The sequence below is a fragment of the Manacus vitellinus genome, unplaced genomic scaffold (assembly GCF_001715985.3).
Source record: "Manacus vitellinus isolate BGI_N305 unplaced genomic scaffold, ASM171598v3 scaffold_25_pilon, whole genome shotgun sequence".
Classification (NCBI taxonomy): domain Eukaryota; kingdom Metazoa; phylum Chordata; class Aves; order Passeriformes; family Pipridae; genus Manacus; species Manacus vitellinus.
This window is the reverse complement of record NW_021939882.1, coordinates 2,344,384-2,362,317: the sequence shown is the minus strand read 5'-3', so window position 1 is coordinate 2,362,317 and position 17,934 is coordinate 2,344,384. Positions and strand designations below refer to the sequence as shown.

The window sequence follows — 17,934 nt, the reverse complement described above, 5'->3', positions numbered from 1 at the left end:
TTTGGATGTCCACTAAACAGCTATAGACTGAGTAAGTTATTCCCTTGAAATGTGCCGTAGTCAGGTGTAAATGCTTAGACTTGTTTCTTTTTATAGGATTTTTGCACCTTTTCAAGTGTGTTCCTTTTTGAGAGATCCTACAAATATTCTCCAAGAAATGATAGGGTTGTCTTCCACTCCTGAGCAGAACTTAACTGCTTATCTTATTGCTCAGTGGCAAGGTGAATTCATGTCCTGTCATTTAGGGATTCAAAATCCTCTTAATCAGATTCTTGCCATGAATTCAGGATCCCTTGTATAGAATGTGCTGTCAATCCTGGGTAATTCCACTAAATTACATAGTCTAAGCATCCCACACAAGCCTGAAACATAGCTCCATGGAATGAAAATGTTTATTTTTGTATGTGTCTGGGATGTTTTAATGATTTGCAGTCGTTGCAGTGATTTGCATCATTTAAGTGAGATATTTTGGTTTTACGTGAAATGTGGAGTATAGAAAATCTCAAGAATGAAGGAAAACATCTTATTTTGCCTGAAATTTTAACTCCCCCCCACTTTTTTTTTTTTTTTTTTTTTTTTTTTTTTTTTTTTTTTTTTTTTTTTTTTCTGGAATTGATAGTGAACAGAAAGTGAATCCTAGCACCACTATAATCATGGTGCAGTGTATACATGTTCAGTTAGGAGAAAATATTAGAATAGAGATTGCCCAGGCTTTTTAGTAAATATGGGAGACATATTTGTTTGTTATTAATTAAATCTCCAGCCTGAAGATATGTTAATTATCTTAGATGTCAGTCTAATCTCTAGGAGGGCATCTTCAAAAGCATGTGGGAAAAAGCCTAAGGCATATAGATATGGTATTTTTCCATTATTATGAAAACAAACAATAAATTCCATTTAACTGTGTGCTTTTATAAACCTGGTGATGGGCATAGCATTTAGGGTGGGATTTAAACCAGTTAGCTGCAGCCAGAGGATGCTTAAGAATTAGTTCTTGTTTTGTTCAGAGCATTGATTTTTTTTTTTTTTTTTTAACCTTATCTTTCAGCTTGTTTTTTCCTTTGGGTGTTTCTCAGGGAAGGCATAATTCCTTAAAATCCCAAAAACCCCCACAAAAACCTCAGCCAAACTTCAGTAAGCTGTCTGGAAATTCCCAGACTCATGGGTTTGGGGCAGAAAGCCACTGGATAAAATAATCTTGGCACAATATTCAGGCTAGTCTAAAAACTTGTGGGTGACATGGGATGTCCTGGACTGCTCTTTTCCTGAATGGACCCAAGCACCGTTAAATGGTCACCCCTTGATTCCAGCCTGGCATCACCTTGTTGTGGCTCCCAGCCCTTGGATCCTGTTATTCCTCTGCCAGATGGAGGAGCCCATTAGCTGTGATAGGCCAATCAAACAGGTCCTAATTGATCTAGTGATGTGGTTACTAGTGATGACAGGGAGATGAACTTGATGACCCAGGAGGTCCTTTCCACTTCTGTGCTCCGTGGAGGCAGTGCAGTGCTAATGCTAGAATGAATCATGGGTGTATCTATATCCCTGGAAGCAGGCTCCATGGCATCTCCAACTATGCTTGACAGGGCAAAGTGTGTCTCCTCAAGTCAGCACACCAGCCAACAGCCCATGGACCAGACATGTACACAATGAATGCAAGGTGAAAATAGCATTTGGGCACTGGTAGTTGTTTGCTGCATCCAGTCCTGAGCCAGTGAAGGGAGGTCAGACCTGGACAGGCAGGAACTCACGGAAGGATGAACCTCTGCAGTGAATGCAGCTGGATGGTGGGAGAGGTAACCACCAGAATCAAGTGTTCCTGCAACAGATTCAGAAAGGAAAAGGGATCTGCAAATGTAAAGGACCTACCTTGCTACAAGGAAATGAAGGGGGTATTCCTGAGGCAGCAGCTCAGTCCCTGCTCCCCAACCCCAGGGCTCTGTCTGTCACTGGGCTCTCTGTTTCAGTGCTGCAAAGGGGAGATATTTTTTGGTTCACATCCTGAAGTGTGCTCACACTTGTACAGATGTGCTCACATGCAACAGCTGGAGTGTTGCATTCTCAGCTTCATAATCAGCTCCTGTAAGAGTTGCAAATATAAGCTTTATGCAAATTTACTAAATCCTATTCAGAAGGCTCTGTTCCTGCAGCCCAGATGTTGGATTATGGCCTTGTTTTCATTTGGGAAACACAGGGTGAATGCAATCCTAGCCCTATAAGGAACCACAGATCTCGATCCACCAGGAAGGACTATTTTGTGGTTTTTGGTGGTTTGTGGGCAAACACCTGGTGTGTTTTCAGCCAAAACATCAGATGTTTTGCGACAAGGTACACATTAACAGGAGCTGGGCTACTCTGCTGTGTATTTGAGGTTTTACCCTTCTGCCAGGCACTAACTGGTGATGAAAAGGGCTGGACCATGATCTAGATATTCTTTAAAAAAGCTGAAATAGCACTGATTCAGGTCTTTCACTGGCCTTGTTTCAGGTCTGGGATGCTGTTGTCTGGCACATGTCACTCCTGGTAACTAATTTCCTAATCAGTTATTGCTGGTGGACATATTGATTCCCACTGTAGTCATTAGGCATTTGTTAGCTGATCTCCTTCACCATTTTCCTGCTGATCCAGGTGCAATGGGACGCTTATTGAGTTGGATATATATGCACAGGCAAGTGTGTTTTGTGAAATTGTTTTTAAATGCAAGCCAAAAGCCACAGGTAATTAAATGTAACAAGGCAAGCCTCAGGACTTCCCATGGTGACCACATTCCTGCTTCAGGGATAACAGTTCTGTGTCATGAGTGTCATGTTCATGTGCAGGAGAAACCATGCAAGCTGGAATCTGTCATGGTGTCCTAGTGCTGCTGCCAGAAAGGGCCTGGCAAGCGCTCCCACCAAAGCACAGGGAGTATTAGGTCAGTAGTGAGTGTATTAGCTGAAAATCAGGTACAAACTTGCAAGGAATTTAGTGTTTGCAGACACGTACTCTGGAGTACTTGACCACAGCACAGAGGAGCAGACTCCAGGGTTACATATTGAATGCATGAAACTTGGGCTTTGGTGTGTGAGTGAGGACTAAATTGAAGTGCTTTAAGTGTGTTAGACCTGAAGTGATTCCTCAACATCCCAGTGCATTTCTGGTGATTCCTCTCTGCAGCATCAAGGACTGTGCCATTATCTTTAAGGCTGAACTACTCTTTCAGCAACCAGAATGATGCTATTGAATGTAATGACGCTGTTTGGCAGTGTGCCTCCATTTCACAAAGAAATGTGTTTAAACCTTTTTACATCTCACATAAAAGGATAAGTCTCCTCTTTCCTAGGTACTGCCACATCACCAGCACACTGGGGGAAGGTAGTACAGTGACTGAATAGTGATGGGTGCCTTGAAGATATTCTGCAGCTTTCAATTTAAAAATAGGGGGGGTTGATCAAATGCAAATATTCTTATCACTTGTATGCTCTCCCCTAAATTCGGGGGATATGGGAGGAGAAACAGAAGACCACAAAATCATGGAATGGTTTGAGATCATCCAGTTCCACCTCCCTGCTGTGGGCAGGGATACCTTCCCCTATACCAGGTTGTTCTGAGCCCCATCCAACCTGGCCTTGAACACTTCAAGGAAGGGGCAGCCACAACTTCTCCGGGCAACCTGTGCCAGTGTCCTGCCACTCTCATAGTGAACAATTTCTTCCTAATATCTAACCTAAGCTCTTTCAGTTTAAAGTCACTTCTCCTTTGTTCTATCACTGTATGCCCTTGTAAAAAGTCCTTCTCCAGCTTTCTTTTAGCATCACTTTAGGTATTGGAAAGTCAAATTTATGGAAAATCCATAGTTTTCATGAAAATGTATTTACTTTAGGTTGTCGTTGGTGATTTGTTGTTGTTGTTGTTGTTGCTGTGTGTGTGAAAAGTTGATGGTTTTCTTTGGAAACTATCCCCACTGAGTTGCAGTTCCAGTTGCAATCCATGGCAGAAGATGCCTCTAGCAATGACACTGGCTTTCTATCATGTGCATGCACAGAAATGCTTTATTCTCGGTTACCTTCTACATAGCAAGGAAAATTGGGATCTAATCTTCCTGTGGGCTCTTGTAGAGGAACCGCTGGTGCCTTGGGGGATCACACTCTGGCTCAAGGCACCTGCATCAGGCTGGTTATGGGATAGGGCAGAGATCAGTTTCACAGAGCAATTAGGAGAGCGGGGCGGGGTGATACCATAATCTAAGAGCAACCAACGCCCACATGGGGCGTGTTTTTGGCCTCCTGCTGTCACTGCAGCCATGGGTACGGGCACTTAGGCCACCACACCCTGTGGCCGATTCCAGCACTATAGAGCCTTGGCTGCTGATAAAACATAAATAATAATTTTGCAGAGAGAGAAACACTGTGTTCTTGTCACTTGCTGTTCAGGTGGGGGTGGTTGGGGGTGAGGGTTGTTGGGTGGCATGGAGGGGCTCAGTCCTTACTGGCAGGCAGGTTATTGCATAATCCTTTTTGCACTGTGCTCTCCTGGCACTCTCCTTACTGTCCACAGGAAAATGATCTCAGGACAGATTTTTCCTCCTTTCTTGAAATTCTGCTGTTTCAGTAGCCCAGTGACAGTCATTGTCTTTCTTTTCCATATGTGAGTTGAAGCCAGAGTCAGAAAAATTTCTACTTTGTTCCCAAACAATAGGACTGTGTTTTTTTGCATGACCACTCTGGGTTTCCAGCCGGTGTGCCATGCTTTACTTCTAGCTGTGGTCCACAGCTGGTGCTCAGCAGAGGCTGGAGAATACCCACAGTGAATCCAGGCAGTTATGCAATGCTACACATGAAGTAAAATTCCTTTCTAACCCCTGCAGGCGATCAGTTTACACCCTGAATGATGAGATTTTGATTACCCTTATCTAAGGTACAAATACTGTTATACCAGTGGTGAAATCAGCTGGCTCTGGTAAGGACTATCAAAGCACAGATCTTGGTGGCCTTCAGAGGCTGAAAGTCCTTGGCAGTTCCAACGGGATGTCATGGTGCTTTGCTATGGATGCAGATGTTATTTACTGAGACTTTGTAGATCAAAACCCAACTCCTGCCATCTCCAGCCTCACAATTTTCAATGAGCAAATACTGCCCTGGGAAGTGTTGACAGTAGGAATGGCAGGCTGCTTCCTCAGAGACAGCAGGGAGAGCTTGTTGCTTCGATGCTGGATCTCCCTCTGAATGCAGAGACTGGTTCCAGCATCCCCAGCCCCACATGGCATCAGTTATAGCTTGGGGAGCAGCTTTGCTCTCCCAGCGAGCATTGTTTCCCAGGGCAGCTTTATTCTTCTGCGAACAAAAGTTGTTGAACTGCAGGGAAGCTCCTGGCTGGAAGGTGGGACCTTTCCACAGCCTGACTGAGACTGATGGGTGGAATGAGACTGGATGTTGTGTTACACACTCAGATGCATCTCTCCCCAGGGTTCTTCTGTCTTGTATTTCACATCTAGAGGAAAAAGTACGTTTAAAAACAAGCCAGCAGTAAGCCAGAGCTGCTTGTACTGCTCAGCGTGATGGGAGGGAAGGAGAATTGATAAGTTAATCAGTTTTCAAGGTCAGGAGAAATCAATAGGACCAGTCAGTCTGGTGTGCTGGGCAAATCAGACCCTAAACACACTAGTGAGTCCTGTATCAGGCTTGCCTGAGAGATAGCATTGTTGTTTTGACTCATGGGAGGATCTCTCGCACCACAGGGATGAGTTCCAATATAAGACCAGGGATGAATAGACTGAATTAGGTGTGACCCAGAGGATAATGCAGCCTTCTGCATCTTAATGTATTCATCTATGAAATGCAAATAATAATAGGGGAACCTTGTAGGGATTCATTAGTCCTTTGAAGATGGTATGTGTTACATGCTATTATTGTGATCTTCCAAAGTTGCCTTTTGGACCTACACCTCTTGCTGTTGCTCACTTCCTGATTCATTTCCCCCTCCTCCCTGGCACTGTCAAGCCACATCAGCAGTGGCAAAGGCCTGTCCAGGACAGTCAACTACATGTCATGGTGGCTCATGGCCTGGGAAGGGTTGCAAAGATGAGGCTCATGCTCTGGTTCAAGCACAGGGGGCTGGGAATTGCTGCCATGGCATTGCAGTTGTGACAAGGAGACCCAGGAGCTTTCTGTGCTGGAGGATGTACAAGTGGCATGTCAGATAGTCCATAACCCAAGATACATTCTGTGACTTTCAGATCAGAACTAAAATGGTGGATTTTGGCAAGAAAGGAAACCTGGAGACAGGGAAGAGTGTAACTTATGAGGCACTGGGTACAGAGGAGGTTGCAGCAGATGCTGGATTTAGGGAAAGTTCTTAAATGCTGTTAGTGCACAGAGATTTGCAAATCAATTGTTCCAAATTAAGTTTATCCCCTTTCTTTCCTTTTGGTATAGTAAGTTCACTTAACACAGAATTCTGGGGTTTTTTTGAGTCTGTTTTATTCTTCTGTAAAGACTGCTGCTGTGCTCTAGACGTGTTTCTGAAATGATTTTTGCTGAGGCTTCCTGTGCTCTAGGATGCAGAGCACTCACTGTGCACCTGATTCTCAGAGGTGGATGAAATTGGGAAGTTCCCATCATTCCTCTCCTGGACTTGAGCAATTCAACCTCCTTGGTGAGTTGCCAGAGAGGGAGTAGTGCACCAGGATGGGAGTTAACACCCTCCACTGCAGCATTTGCAGGGATGCAGCCAGGTGTTGTGAAGGGTCAGCAGATGGGTTGCACACCCAACACCACAGTGGGAATTGAGCAGCCTCTTGGGAAGGGCTTCACACTGGGGCAGACTCTGCTTTGGGTTCAGGGAGCTTCTCCTGGCTGAAGGGAAGAGACTGTGTTGTAGATTGTGGGAACCTCTAGTGACAGTGGGATTTCCAGTGACCTAAACTTGTTTCTCTCGAGCTCTCACCTGAGAGCTGCAGCAGCAGAAGGTTCAAACAGGGGAACTCTGAGGCATGTGACTACTGCAGTCCAGAAACTCAAGCCTACTTCTATTGGCTTGAGGCTGACTGGCTTGTTGGCTGATCAGCACCTGGATTTTGGTCACAGGAGGGCATGAGGGCAAAGAGCTTTGTCCAGTGTCATAAACCTTGTTCTTCCATGGGATGTGTGTGGATGAGGTACCTCCCAAGCTGCACACAGGAGATGGGTGAGACTTGTAACTGCTCTTGCAGCAGAGTGCAGCCCAGGGTGGGAGCATAATTTGGTATCTTGGACAGGGAACCATCTTGATGTGGTGGTTGCCAGCAGAGGTGGTTCCAAGGCATTAGGCAAGATGTGCAGAACAGACCTTCCCTGTGGGCAGCACTTCTGCCGATGCTGCTCAAAAGGCTGTGTTAGCTTTGATGTTAGAGGAGCAGCACGATAACCTGCCCTTGGTATTGCTTATTTGGCAGCTGCAGATAAGCCCAAAATGAGCTGCAAGGGGCTGTTTGCTCTGAATATAAAGTGTTAATGCTGAGAAACTGATTAAAAATAGGTGTCTCTGAAGTCCTGCTGGAAACTGAAGAGCTACCAAAGCACAAATGGTTTAAAAAACGCCCCAAACCCAACCAATCAAAGAAATCCCCAAGCAAACCCACCCTACCCTCACCCCATCCTCTCCCCCTGCACCCCCTGAAAAAAAAAGCAAACCCACCCCCCCAAAATAAACAAACAACCCCTGCCCCCAACCAGTTATACTGCCAAGATGTTTTTCCCTGATAAAAATATCCCTAAGTGATGCTAAACCCATTAGGAAGGAGGTGATCTTGTCTGCAAAACATGTCACTAATGGGAAGAAAAACAACTTCCTGAGTGGACAAGGCATCTCAATTATTTTTATCTCTCCATAGATACATTCCTGTGCAGGCACAGGCTGTGAAGGAGTGAAATGTGGGAACATCAGAAAAGGGGAGAATTTTCATAGGAAAAGGAGTGTAATGTACATCACTAATTGGGGTGTGAATCATTTGGCTGCTTATTGGACTCCCTTCCCCATTCTCCTCCTCCAGTGTCCCTGGAGAGGGAAGGGGTGAATGGCCCCTGTGGCTGTGTCCTGCCCACCACAGTGCTGGCCCAGCTTGGTGGCTTTAGGATTTTTGTTCCTGGGACTCCTCACAGTCTCTTGGGTTTTCAGCAGATGAGAGTTTCCCTAAATTTCATGTTATGCTCCCATTTTCTCCTGCATTTTCATAGTTGCTCCTTCATGATTATTTTTATCCTGATTCCTGTTTTTCTAGCAGAATGTGGTGAAAAATAGACCCAGTGAGAGCTGTCCTACCAGGGATAGCATCATTATATGCTGTTTACTTTTCCAAAATTTTAACTGAGACATGAACAAAAGAATCTTTGCCATATCTCTTCTTGCCCTCTGCTGCTTTTCTCAGTGGCATATTGCTCTTCAGCTGTTTGGCATAACTTTTTAAATTAAGATTAGCAAGATGCTATCCTAAATGCATTGCTAAAGCATCAGGATCATCTCTCTTACAGATCCAATCCTCCAATACAAATTGCTATGGAAATTAATGGGCTGTCTGGATTCCAGCGCAAGATTGAGACTTTATAGTGTAAATCGATCAATATAGTGTAAATCGGTCAATACAGGCAATCAAGTGAGTCAGGCAAGGTTTATGCTTAATACACTCTTGCTGTCATCCCTCATTATTCTGTTCAGGTTTGTGTAACTCAAGCACACACACGCAAATCCTTCAAACCATATGGCTTTGCTGGGTTCTCTCCATCCCTTTACTTCACATTTCATACCATTGCTGGTTTTTTTTGGAAGTTGTAGTTATGCAGTAGTAATTAAGATGGAAATCCTTCTCTTTTTTTTTTTTTTTTCCCCCCCTTAGAGTTTTGTTACTGAATATGGTTTTGGTTTTGGTATCAAGGTGTGTTTGGGCCATTCCAACCTTCTCCCACATGTTGATATGGGTATAATTGATGGACAGGATGCTGCTGTAGTGGGAATATGGGAGAAAGATAGGGTGGTCACAGGGCCAGTGTGGGGTCAGGACCTGGATCTCTCTCTTCTTTTCCTTGTCTCTCTCTACCCTGCCAGGCTGGGAGCTGCTCTCACCTGGCCAGTCTGACCAGATATGGCACCCACTCTGCTTCCTTCAGGAACAGGGCAGTCAGCCAGCTTGTCTTAAATCAGGGAATTGTTTCACTTGTCTGTAGGAATAGAGCTTTTGGTGTTTTACTTCTCTGTAGGAATAGAGCTTTTGGAGGATTGAAAATTTTAAAAAACAAAACCCATTTAAAAAATGCATTTCCCCTTCCCAAACCCTCCCACCTCATGGCTGACTCATGGACAGACACTTCAGTAACAAATAACATCTTTTGTTTTTGTCCTTCAAATAGATTTCCCAGCTCTAACCACTTTTAAACTACCATACACTTTCTTGTTTTTTCTCTTCCAGTTCTCCCAAGGATATACTGACACATGCTGTATCAGCTTAGTTTTATTCTCTTCCTGTTGGCCTCCCCTCTAATTCCACACCCAAATATGCATACAGAAATTATGATTCAGGACAACACACAGCTCTTCACATCTGCCATGAACCATCTGTATGACCTCAGGCAGTTTACTTCTCCGTTCCAAACTCTCCACTGTGTGAACCTGCACATGATTTCATTTTGAGTTGAGGAGAAATGTTAAGGATGACCACACACTAAAGTAGGAGTCTAATTGCTTGGCTTTGGCTCCAGTTGTAAACAGTAACAACTGTTCTGATCTCAGAAGCGTGTGGCAGCAGTTTATTACAAGGATTTATACTGAGCTGTGGTGGCTTGTCTGGCCAAACACATATGTCATGCAGAAGTATGTTTTCTTCCTCAGATGGTACTGATCTGCCTCTCTGCACATCCTCAGCCTGTGCTTGAGTCCGTCATTGCTCTGCTCTGCTTCACTGACTCATTTATCCTCTTTCAAACCTTGTAAATGGCTTTTCTCTCCAAATTCTTCTCTTTTTCACTGGAGAACAAGGCACACAGCTTCTTCCCATGTAAATCACGTTCCAAAACTTTGATGTCATTTTTATTTTCCTCTCTGGAATCTCCTGAGAAACCCTGCACAGGATGATTGCCTTCATCTTATCTCATCTTTGGGAGAGACCTGAGCAGGGCTGCTTCACTGGACCCTTTAACATCAATAACAACACACCTCTGTGAGTACCTCAAAGAGAAGCTTCTATATGGTCTGCCAAGTCCCACCTGGGCTGAGGAAAGGTTTTCACTAATAACACTGCAATTTTTTCTTAAGACAACGGGGAAAAGATGAGGATCTGGCAGTATGGTTTTACCATTGACACAGCTACTGTGTGAACTGTAGCATCAAGCCTAAAGAATTTCAATAAAGCCTCAAACTTGATGTTTTTCAACCTTTCCTGAATGTTTACTCCTTAGGTTCATACTGAGGGGCTTTTATAAAAGCATACTGACTTTCCAGAGGTTTGAGTGACCTGGCCTTCCTGTTGTCTCTTCTGGAGCCACATTATTAAAATAAAGCCCTTTCAGCTATTTTGTTGAGATATGAAAGGGTATTAGTGGTGTGTTGACTGGAGTACCCACTGTCCTATGAACCACCCTAAAGATGGCAAGAATCCCTCTGGCTATGTGGGGGATCTGAAGTGATCTATTTATAATTTTCTTACCTTGACAAAATGCAGGGAGTGACTCAAATATGCTCCATCCTTATGGAAATTAATTGTGTTAATGAGATCATTAGAATTTAGAGTAGTGTCATCAAACTGGTTTTTTCAGCTAATGATGGTTCTTGGGAAGATTATGTCATAACGAAGGCGGAGAATCTGGTCATCTATATATATGTGATCAGACCTGAGCCCTTTCTTTGGGTTTCATTGAGCAATGCACTAGTAGAGTCAACACAGGCAAAGAGCTGCCACCCTCACCATGAAAATAGAAGGTGCCTCGTTGGTCCTTGCTCTGGCATTTTTCTGCTTCTTCTCAGGTTAGTAACTTCTGATGTTCTCTGTGCTGAATCTGGGACTGGCAGAGGACGCAGCCTGGGAGATCCCATAAAAACAGTGGGATAAAGGACTAGAGCCCTTGTTGTTTAAAAAGCATAGTGGCATAACAGAAGACCACCCTTTTTTTTTGCTGTACTACATGTATTGATTTAACGTCTTGATAATGGCTTTTTCTCTTGTGTGTGAAAACAGTGAAGTTTTATTGGTAGGTAAAAGCATCTATTTTTAATAGAATTAACAGTTTAAGAAAAAAAAAACCCAACCCAAACCCCATTTGTCTAAGTGAAAGAATACCAATTTCGAAACAGACTGAATTTTTGCATAAAAAGCCCAACTTTGAACACAAATGTAATACAATTTTTGGTAAATTCAGAAAAATGGTAATTTCTTGTCAACACTTGCTAAGGAATGCATTTTTATATGGCTGCAATAATTTGGCTACAATAGAGAGACTTCAGCAGGAGTTATGTTTGATGTAATGGTCTTTCAATTTACTGCCTGTTTCCATTGAAAAAGAGATAATGGAGGATTTCTTGATGGCTCCCTGCGATGCTACTGATGATGTAAAAGAGGATGAAACATATTATACCAGCTTTAAGTGGCTTGGTAGAAAGAAATATGTATCAGCTACTCACCTGCTGACTCAGTATTAATTTAGTAATTTGTGTGAGGTATTGCAAATGGAATGGGCCTTGAAAAGGAATTTGTCATTTTGGACAAACAACAATGGTATGGCCTAGCTCTGATATCCCAGTTTTAAGTGATGGTGAAGAAAGCCAAAAATATTTTGTGGGGTTGATACAACTACCAAGGCAGGGATGTAGAATAATGGGAAAACAGTTACTGAACCATCCTTGGATTTTAAGCCTGACAAAAGTAACACAGTAAAGGAGGGCACAAAGGCACAAAAAAATGGATGTGCTTTTGCATTTGAATAACAAAAAGTGCTATGTTCCAGAAACTCTCTGATGCCCAGTCCTTTCTATCTGTGTAAAATAATGCACTGGATTAGCTTTTATCAAGAAGCATTTGGGTGGATTAGGAAACTGCATTATTTTAATTAAATGCTTTTGCTTTAAAATTTCCCTTCAAAGATTTTTGTATGGTTTCATTGTTGGTTTTTCTGTCACAGATGTTGCCAGCCAAGCTTCGATTAAGGCGAGTCCAACCTTTTCTATTCTGATTCTCCTTTTGTTTTGCCAACTTACACTGCTTAATGCATGCTCTGAGCAAAGTCATTTAGGAGGACTATACTTAGGCATCATAGTGCTTTTTCAATGGTAGAAAAAGCAGTGAATCTCTCCATATTTAGAGACAATACTGTTGTAATACAGTAACGACTCTAGCTGATAGTGTGTGTTTGGTGCATGATGCTGAGAACATATTCAAGCAGCTCTGGGCTGGAAATCTCATGAAATGAAGTTAGAAATGGCATGAATTATATTTTTAATGATATTTTATAATATAGCTTCTGATCCATCAGAAACTCCTGCTTCTGATAATTCCTGAGTTTCATAATTAAAAGAATTAAGGCAAGTCCTTTGAGTCTCAGAAAATAATTTGATTCAATGACTGAGAAGTCAGTTCCATTCATGTTTTAATCAAGCAAGCTGGTCTCCTTGGTAAAGATCCTTTCGGAAAACGGAGTAGCCAAAAATAACTAAACGGTTCATTGCTTCTCCCTAGTCTGCATTCCAGGCGAAGGGCTGCTGCAGCGTCACATAATATTACTGCTCTGCTTCCTGAGAGGGTTGTACTTTTCTGTGCTTGTCTTGCACCTGAATTGCTCTTCAGTCACTCTGGTCCGTTCATTCCTCTTGCATCCCTCTGGCACTTCTAGGCCTGTATTTTCTGCTCTCAAATGACTTTATAACATGGAGTCCTTCCCTGCAGCGGGTAGCAATTTGCATCTGTATGCAAATTAAATATATATTCTTTAAATATGTATTCATTTTCACGTGATTAATGATTCTTGCAATGGGTTTTGGACTTTCTAGTTGTCTTTTCTGCCTTGGGAGCTGTGAGCAGGGTCTCGATACAGCCTGTACCACGTGTGGTGTGTAGTGAGGGATGGGCAGGAGTGTGGCAGCCCCAGGCCTGGTCTGAGCAAACTGGTGCTGTTTGAGAGCATGTAGCACACCCAAAAAAGATTAAATATGAATGAACTGTTCTCAGGATCGTGATGGTAGCCTCCACTGACTGTTCTCCTCTGTGCTTTTCAGAATGAGTGCAGGAAAATTTGGTCACTTCTGCGCAGTGGGAAGTTTTCCTGTCCCACCACCAAGGAGCCCTTCAGGAGCCCGAATAGCAAAGGAGACCTCAACAAGTGCATGATGTGCCAAAGGCTGCTGTGAGTATTGGCTGCCTGCTGGCTCCAGTGGCCATCCTGCCCATCTGTCCTCTCTTCCCATAGTGATGAGCCCACTCTCAAGAGTCTCTGTGTTGTCCTGGGCCAGTCAGAACAGTTAGTAACTCTTCAGCAAACCTGTGAACCCAGTCCATCTCTCCAGCTTATCACATGGTGGGGACTCACCACGGGGTGTGAGGAGCAAATGCAGGGTGAAAACTGGCAGATTTAGTTTCTTATTTCTGTAGGTGGTGTTTATTAGGATGAGAAACCTGGATATTAGGCAGGGAGAAAGGATGGCACCCCCAGTGCAGAGATGCTAAACACCCAGTGCTGGTCCATCCTGCTGCCTTGCGCAATGGGGAGGTGGGGTCGGCAGGACTGGCCTTTAATCACCACCTGTCTTGGCTTTGCATCCAAGGACTGCAGCTGCTCCATCACTCACACCTCCCTTTCTTGCAGGGAAAGAGACTCAAACAAAGGGAGTGGTGGAGAGGTGGACAGGAATGTGAACTCCTTGGGAAAGGTGAGGTGAAACATCACTGCTGAAGCCAGTTTTATTGGCGCACTGGGAGCAGGATGATGCAGTGGCTTTGCGTCTCTTGCCTCTGACCCGCTTCCCGAGTGCGCTTCCTTGTCTGCAGTGTGGGAAATCCTGGCTTGGACAGTGGGAAAGGGTCCAGCAATGCACCTGCAATGAGAACTGGGCAAACATGCTCTGCCATGGGAAGAGGGTCTGAAGGAGTGTGAGGCTTTGTGCCATCCACGAGCATAAAAGAAACCAAAGCTCCTCACGGCTCCTCCCAGGCAATCTCGTCCCAATCGGGCAATTACTGACACGGCACATACAGTCTGTGCCTGACCCAGAGTACACACCAAGGAGGATACCTGCCTGTTTATGAGGCACACCATTGGTATCTGGCAAATAATTAATAGCAAGTTTGGCGCATGTGAGCTCTGACTAGGGCAGGGTGTGGGAACAGGCCGGCTCTAATTGTCCCTTGTTTATCTTGTCGATGCACCTGGCTGGTTTCTTTTACCCATAGCTGCCTTTCTAGATAGCAGGTCTTTATGTGAGGGGAGCTGCCTTTTTAGCCTTGGGTTTTTATTCTAGGTAGGAGTGAATTGGTTTCCATCAGATAGTGTTTGTTGCGGTGATTTATTTATTTATATTTTACATCTGGTAAGCAGGGTAGCTTCCTAGCTCTTGTGTGTCTGGGCAAATTAAAGGCTTTGTAAAGCATAGCTGTCCTAAGGGAGATCTTTTTTTAAACACCTGACTTGCCAAAGTGTGGTCCTGATGGCAGAAGGACAGTTTTACAGCGTCAGGAAAAGACCTACACTGAATTTCTTTGTTAAGCCATAGATTTTCTGTCTGGCTTTTGGCAAGTAATTTTCTAGGCCTGACTTCCCCATCTGCAGAGCTGGGATAAGTTATCAAACCATCTCCTCTACACAGTGTGAAGAAAAAAATGTATTACAGATCACGTGGTAGATAAGGTTGTAAGTGCTGCATAAACGAACTTAAAGATTTCACGTGTACCATGGGTTTCTTATGCTGCAGACCTGCCCTGAAAGTTATAGGAAAGCTGTTTGGAGGAAAGTAAAGGCCAGCCTGAAATGCTTAAGTGGGTTTTGCTACAAAAGCCTTTTGTGAAATAGAGTGCTTGGGTTCAATTAACACATACCATCACGTTAAGTGGAAGGTGAAAACACCCACGTCTTACTCTCCTGTGCCTGGGAATGTAAGGTGTGCGAGGATTATACTTTTTTATGCCTGCAGCTTCATCTTTTTACTGTGCATGAATTTTAAAATTTTTGGTAGTATGTTCTCTCATGAGATATGGGAAAACTGACTTTCTCATTTAAAATTCACTGAAATTGTAGATTTTATACTTAGAGCACAGCTTAGGTCCTTTGGGCAGGCTCTTGCATGTCTTTTCTATTAGCAATAGAAATAAGGCTACCCTGGATGTAAAAGACAGATCTGCTCATCTAAACATACTGATTTATTTGTTTTATGCTGCATGCTATGGTTTTCCATTGAGTTACTCCTCAGGGAAATAAAATAGTGTTTGAAATGTATTTCATTGGGTGAATAATCCTTTGTGGATTTGTGGGAGATGCGTCTCTGTCAGCATATCGGTGTCAACCCGTGCTTTTGGTATTTGCACAGGATGACTGTCGGGAGTTTCGGGATCTGTTCAAGAAAGGGAAACTTTCCTGCACCAGGGAAAATGACCCTGTCCGGGATGCCTCTGGGAAGCAGCACAGCAATAAGTGCATCATGTGTGCAGAGAAGTTGTGAGTAACAAAAAAGAATCCCTTGCCCCTCCTGCGGCTGATGAAGGGGAAAACCTCTCCTCTCTGGAGCACCCTGGTATTCACTTTCTCATCTTCCTTCTCTTCCAGCAAAAGGGAGAATGAGCGGAAGTTATCTAAAAACAGACAAGGAAAAGATAAGGTGAGATTAAAGTATTAGGTAGGTCAATATAGAACTTTATTGGATTTCCACCCGAGACAGACAAAAGGCAATGTTATTCTATGCAGTTGCTCAGTCTCCTCTGACTTAATTTTGAGATCCACTTTCCTTTCCCTCCCTATTTATTATTCATGCTCTTGAATCTCTCAAGTAAACAACTTGTGCCTGAATGTCCCACTGACCTGTGGATCTAGGTACAGGCAAACCCCAGCAGAGTAGGAAACCAGCTGTGCTGTACTGTCCTAAATCAGAGGGTGGAGACGTCAGTGCTGCTGACGGTGCTAATTAGGTGAAAAAGAAAAATGTGTGGAAAACTGAATCTGAACTCTACACATCTTAAGAGATCATTGTGTTCTGGGAGGAAAGCTTAGCCTTGTGTTATCTCCAGGCCTGTTGTTCAGTTTTAGCTTTTTTTATTGGAAACTTTGTTCTCATGGAGCTGCCATTCACCACCTTTTCCCTGGCATGCTGCAGCCACCATGTCCCTGTGCCCTGATGCTTTGCTGGGAAAAACAGCTCTGTAAGGGTGGAAAATAGTCGCTTTCCAATCCTTACCTCTTGATTCCTGCTATAGTAGGGACTGGTGCGGTCCCCTTAAGCTTCAGTCTTGGGGATAATCCTGTTTTAGTGTTTTTCTAATGATTTTGGCACCAAAAAATAGAAGTATAAGTGAAATTTGCTTGGGGTAAAGCTGGGAGGCAGTATCAGCAGAAAAGGATCAGCAGATCACTCAAGACTAATTGGATACCACTGAGGCCTGGAGTAATAGAACCAAGATAAAATGTAATGGCACTGCAAGATCACACAGTCAGTGATTAATAAGAATTCATACTCATTGGTTAAAAGTGACAGAGGATAAGAAAGCTCTGCATTTATTAGTGGGTCAGGGATGCGACAAGCCACAAAAAAGGCAAATGCAGAACTCAGATGGACTCAGTGAGATTTTTGCAGCAGAGGTCGAGAAGTTAACAGGGCTCCAGAAATACTGGTTCAAAGGGAGAGCGTTTGAGAGAGGCTGTTGGGGAAGGCAGATTTGTCTTGAAGGCTGAGGATTGGGCTGCTGAGCTGGGCTGGCCCCAGGGAACAAGAAAAAGAGGGGCTGGGAGAGCTTTCCTGGGTAGTCATGGAGCAAAAGCATTGCCTGAACCGCTCAGGGGTGCGAGCACATGCTGGTGGTGGGGAAGAAACAGCGAGGTTTTTGGGAAGCCCCTCTGAAGTGGGTGCAGTACTTATATGTGGTGGGAGTAATGCATTGTGACTGCTGAGCACAGCAGGAGCAGGCTCATCCTGCACTGGATCACCTCTCCTACCCATGGCTAGTATGGCTCTAGGAAAACTTGGGGTTTTGCACTCAGAGTGGTTTGCCAGTGTTAGTGCCATGAGAAAGCTGAGGAGATGGAGGCTGAGATGCTCTGGATGGGATGAGGGACGACACTGGGGAAATCTGCTGGCAGAGAGGAGGAGGTGCTATAAACTTCTGAGCAAAGCAAAGAATGAGGCCAGTGACCTGCTAGGAACCTTCATGCAAGCTATCAAAAACCCTGTGCACAAGAAGGGCAGAAAATTGCAAGTGTTAAAACCTCTTTTGTAAAAAGAAAAGAGTAAGTGAAATTCAGTTACTTACCCTCTGTACTTGCTGTTTGGAACTGGCTATTGCAGTGTGTGAAATAGTTGAAATTAGGGAGACCGAATGTTTCCATCCGTGTTACATAACAGGGGCAAGTTAACACAGTTTCTGTGCAGCAATTTTGAACAAGGAACAAATTAATGATCCACTCTCCAAACAACCTGCCTCTGCCTGTGGACTATTAAGTATGTTTGCATTGTGCTTTTATGTTTTAACTACTTCTTTGATCCCAAAGTGTGGCTGATTTGGAGGACACCACTCTCTTTGTAAAGAAAATTATCTGAGCTACTATCTGGGAAAAGGCTGTAGCTATGTATTAAGGATGTTGGGAGAAGAGGGAGTGACTTATCACCGTATTGGTCACATCACTGGCATGCTTTGGATAGCCCAATGAGGAGAATAATAATTAGTTGGACCATACTAGAAAACTCCCCAACACGTGCTGTGCGGGCAGAAGGATCTGGAATTTTTCTGACTCACTCCTCTGTTTA

General features: G+C 43.8%; 1 protein-coding gene across 1 annotated transcript; it reads left to right on the top strand.

The window, feature by feature from the left end:
• The first annotated feature begins 4,244 nt into the window (after positions 1-4,244).
• Positions 4,245-17,597, top strand: LOC108639842 (serine protease inhibitor Kazal-type 5-like). Its single transcript, XM_018073435.1, has 6 exons — positions 4,245-4,286; positions 13,210-13,337; positions 13,797-13,860; positions 15,511-15,638; positions 15,747-15,798; positions 17,533-17,597. Exons 1-6 carry the CDS (start codon positions 4,245-4,247, stop codon positions 17,566-17,568), a joined length of 450 nt encoding a protein of 149 aa, XP_017928924.1. The 3' UTR covers positions 17,569-17,597.
• Positions 17,598-17,934: the final 337 nt, after the last annotated feature.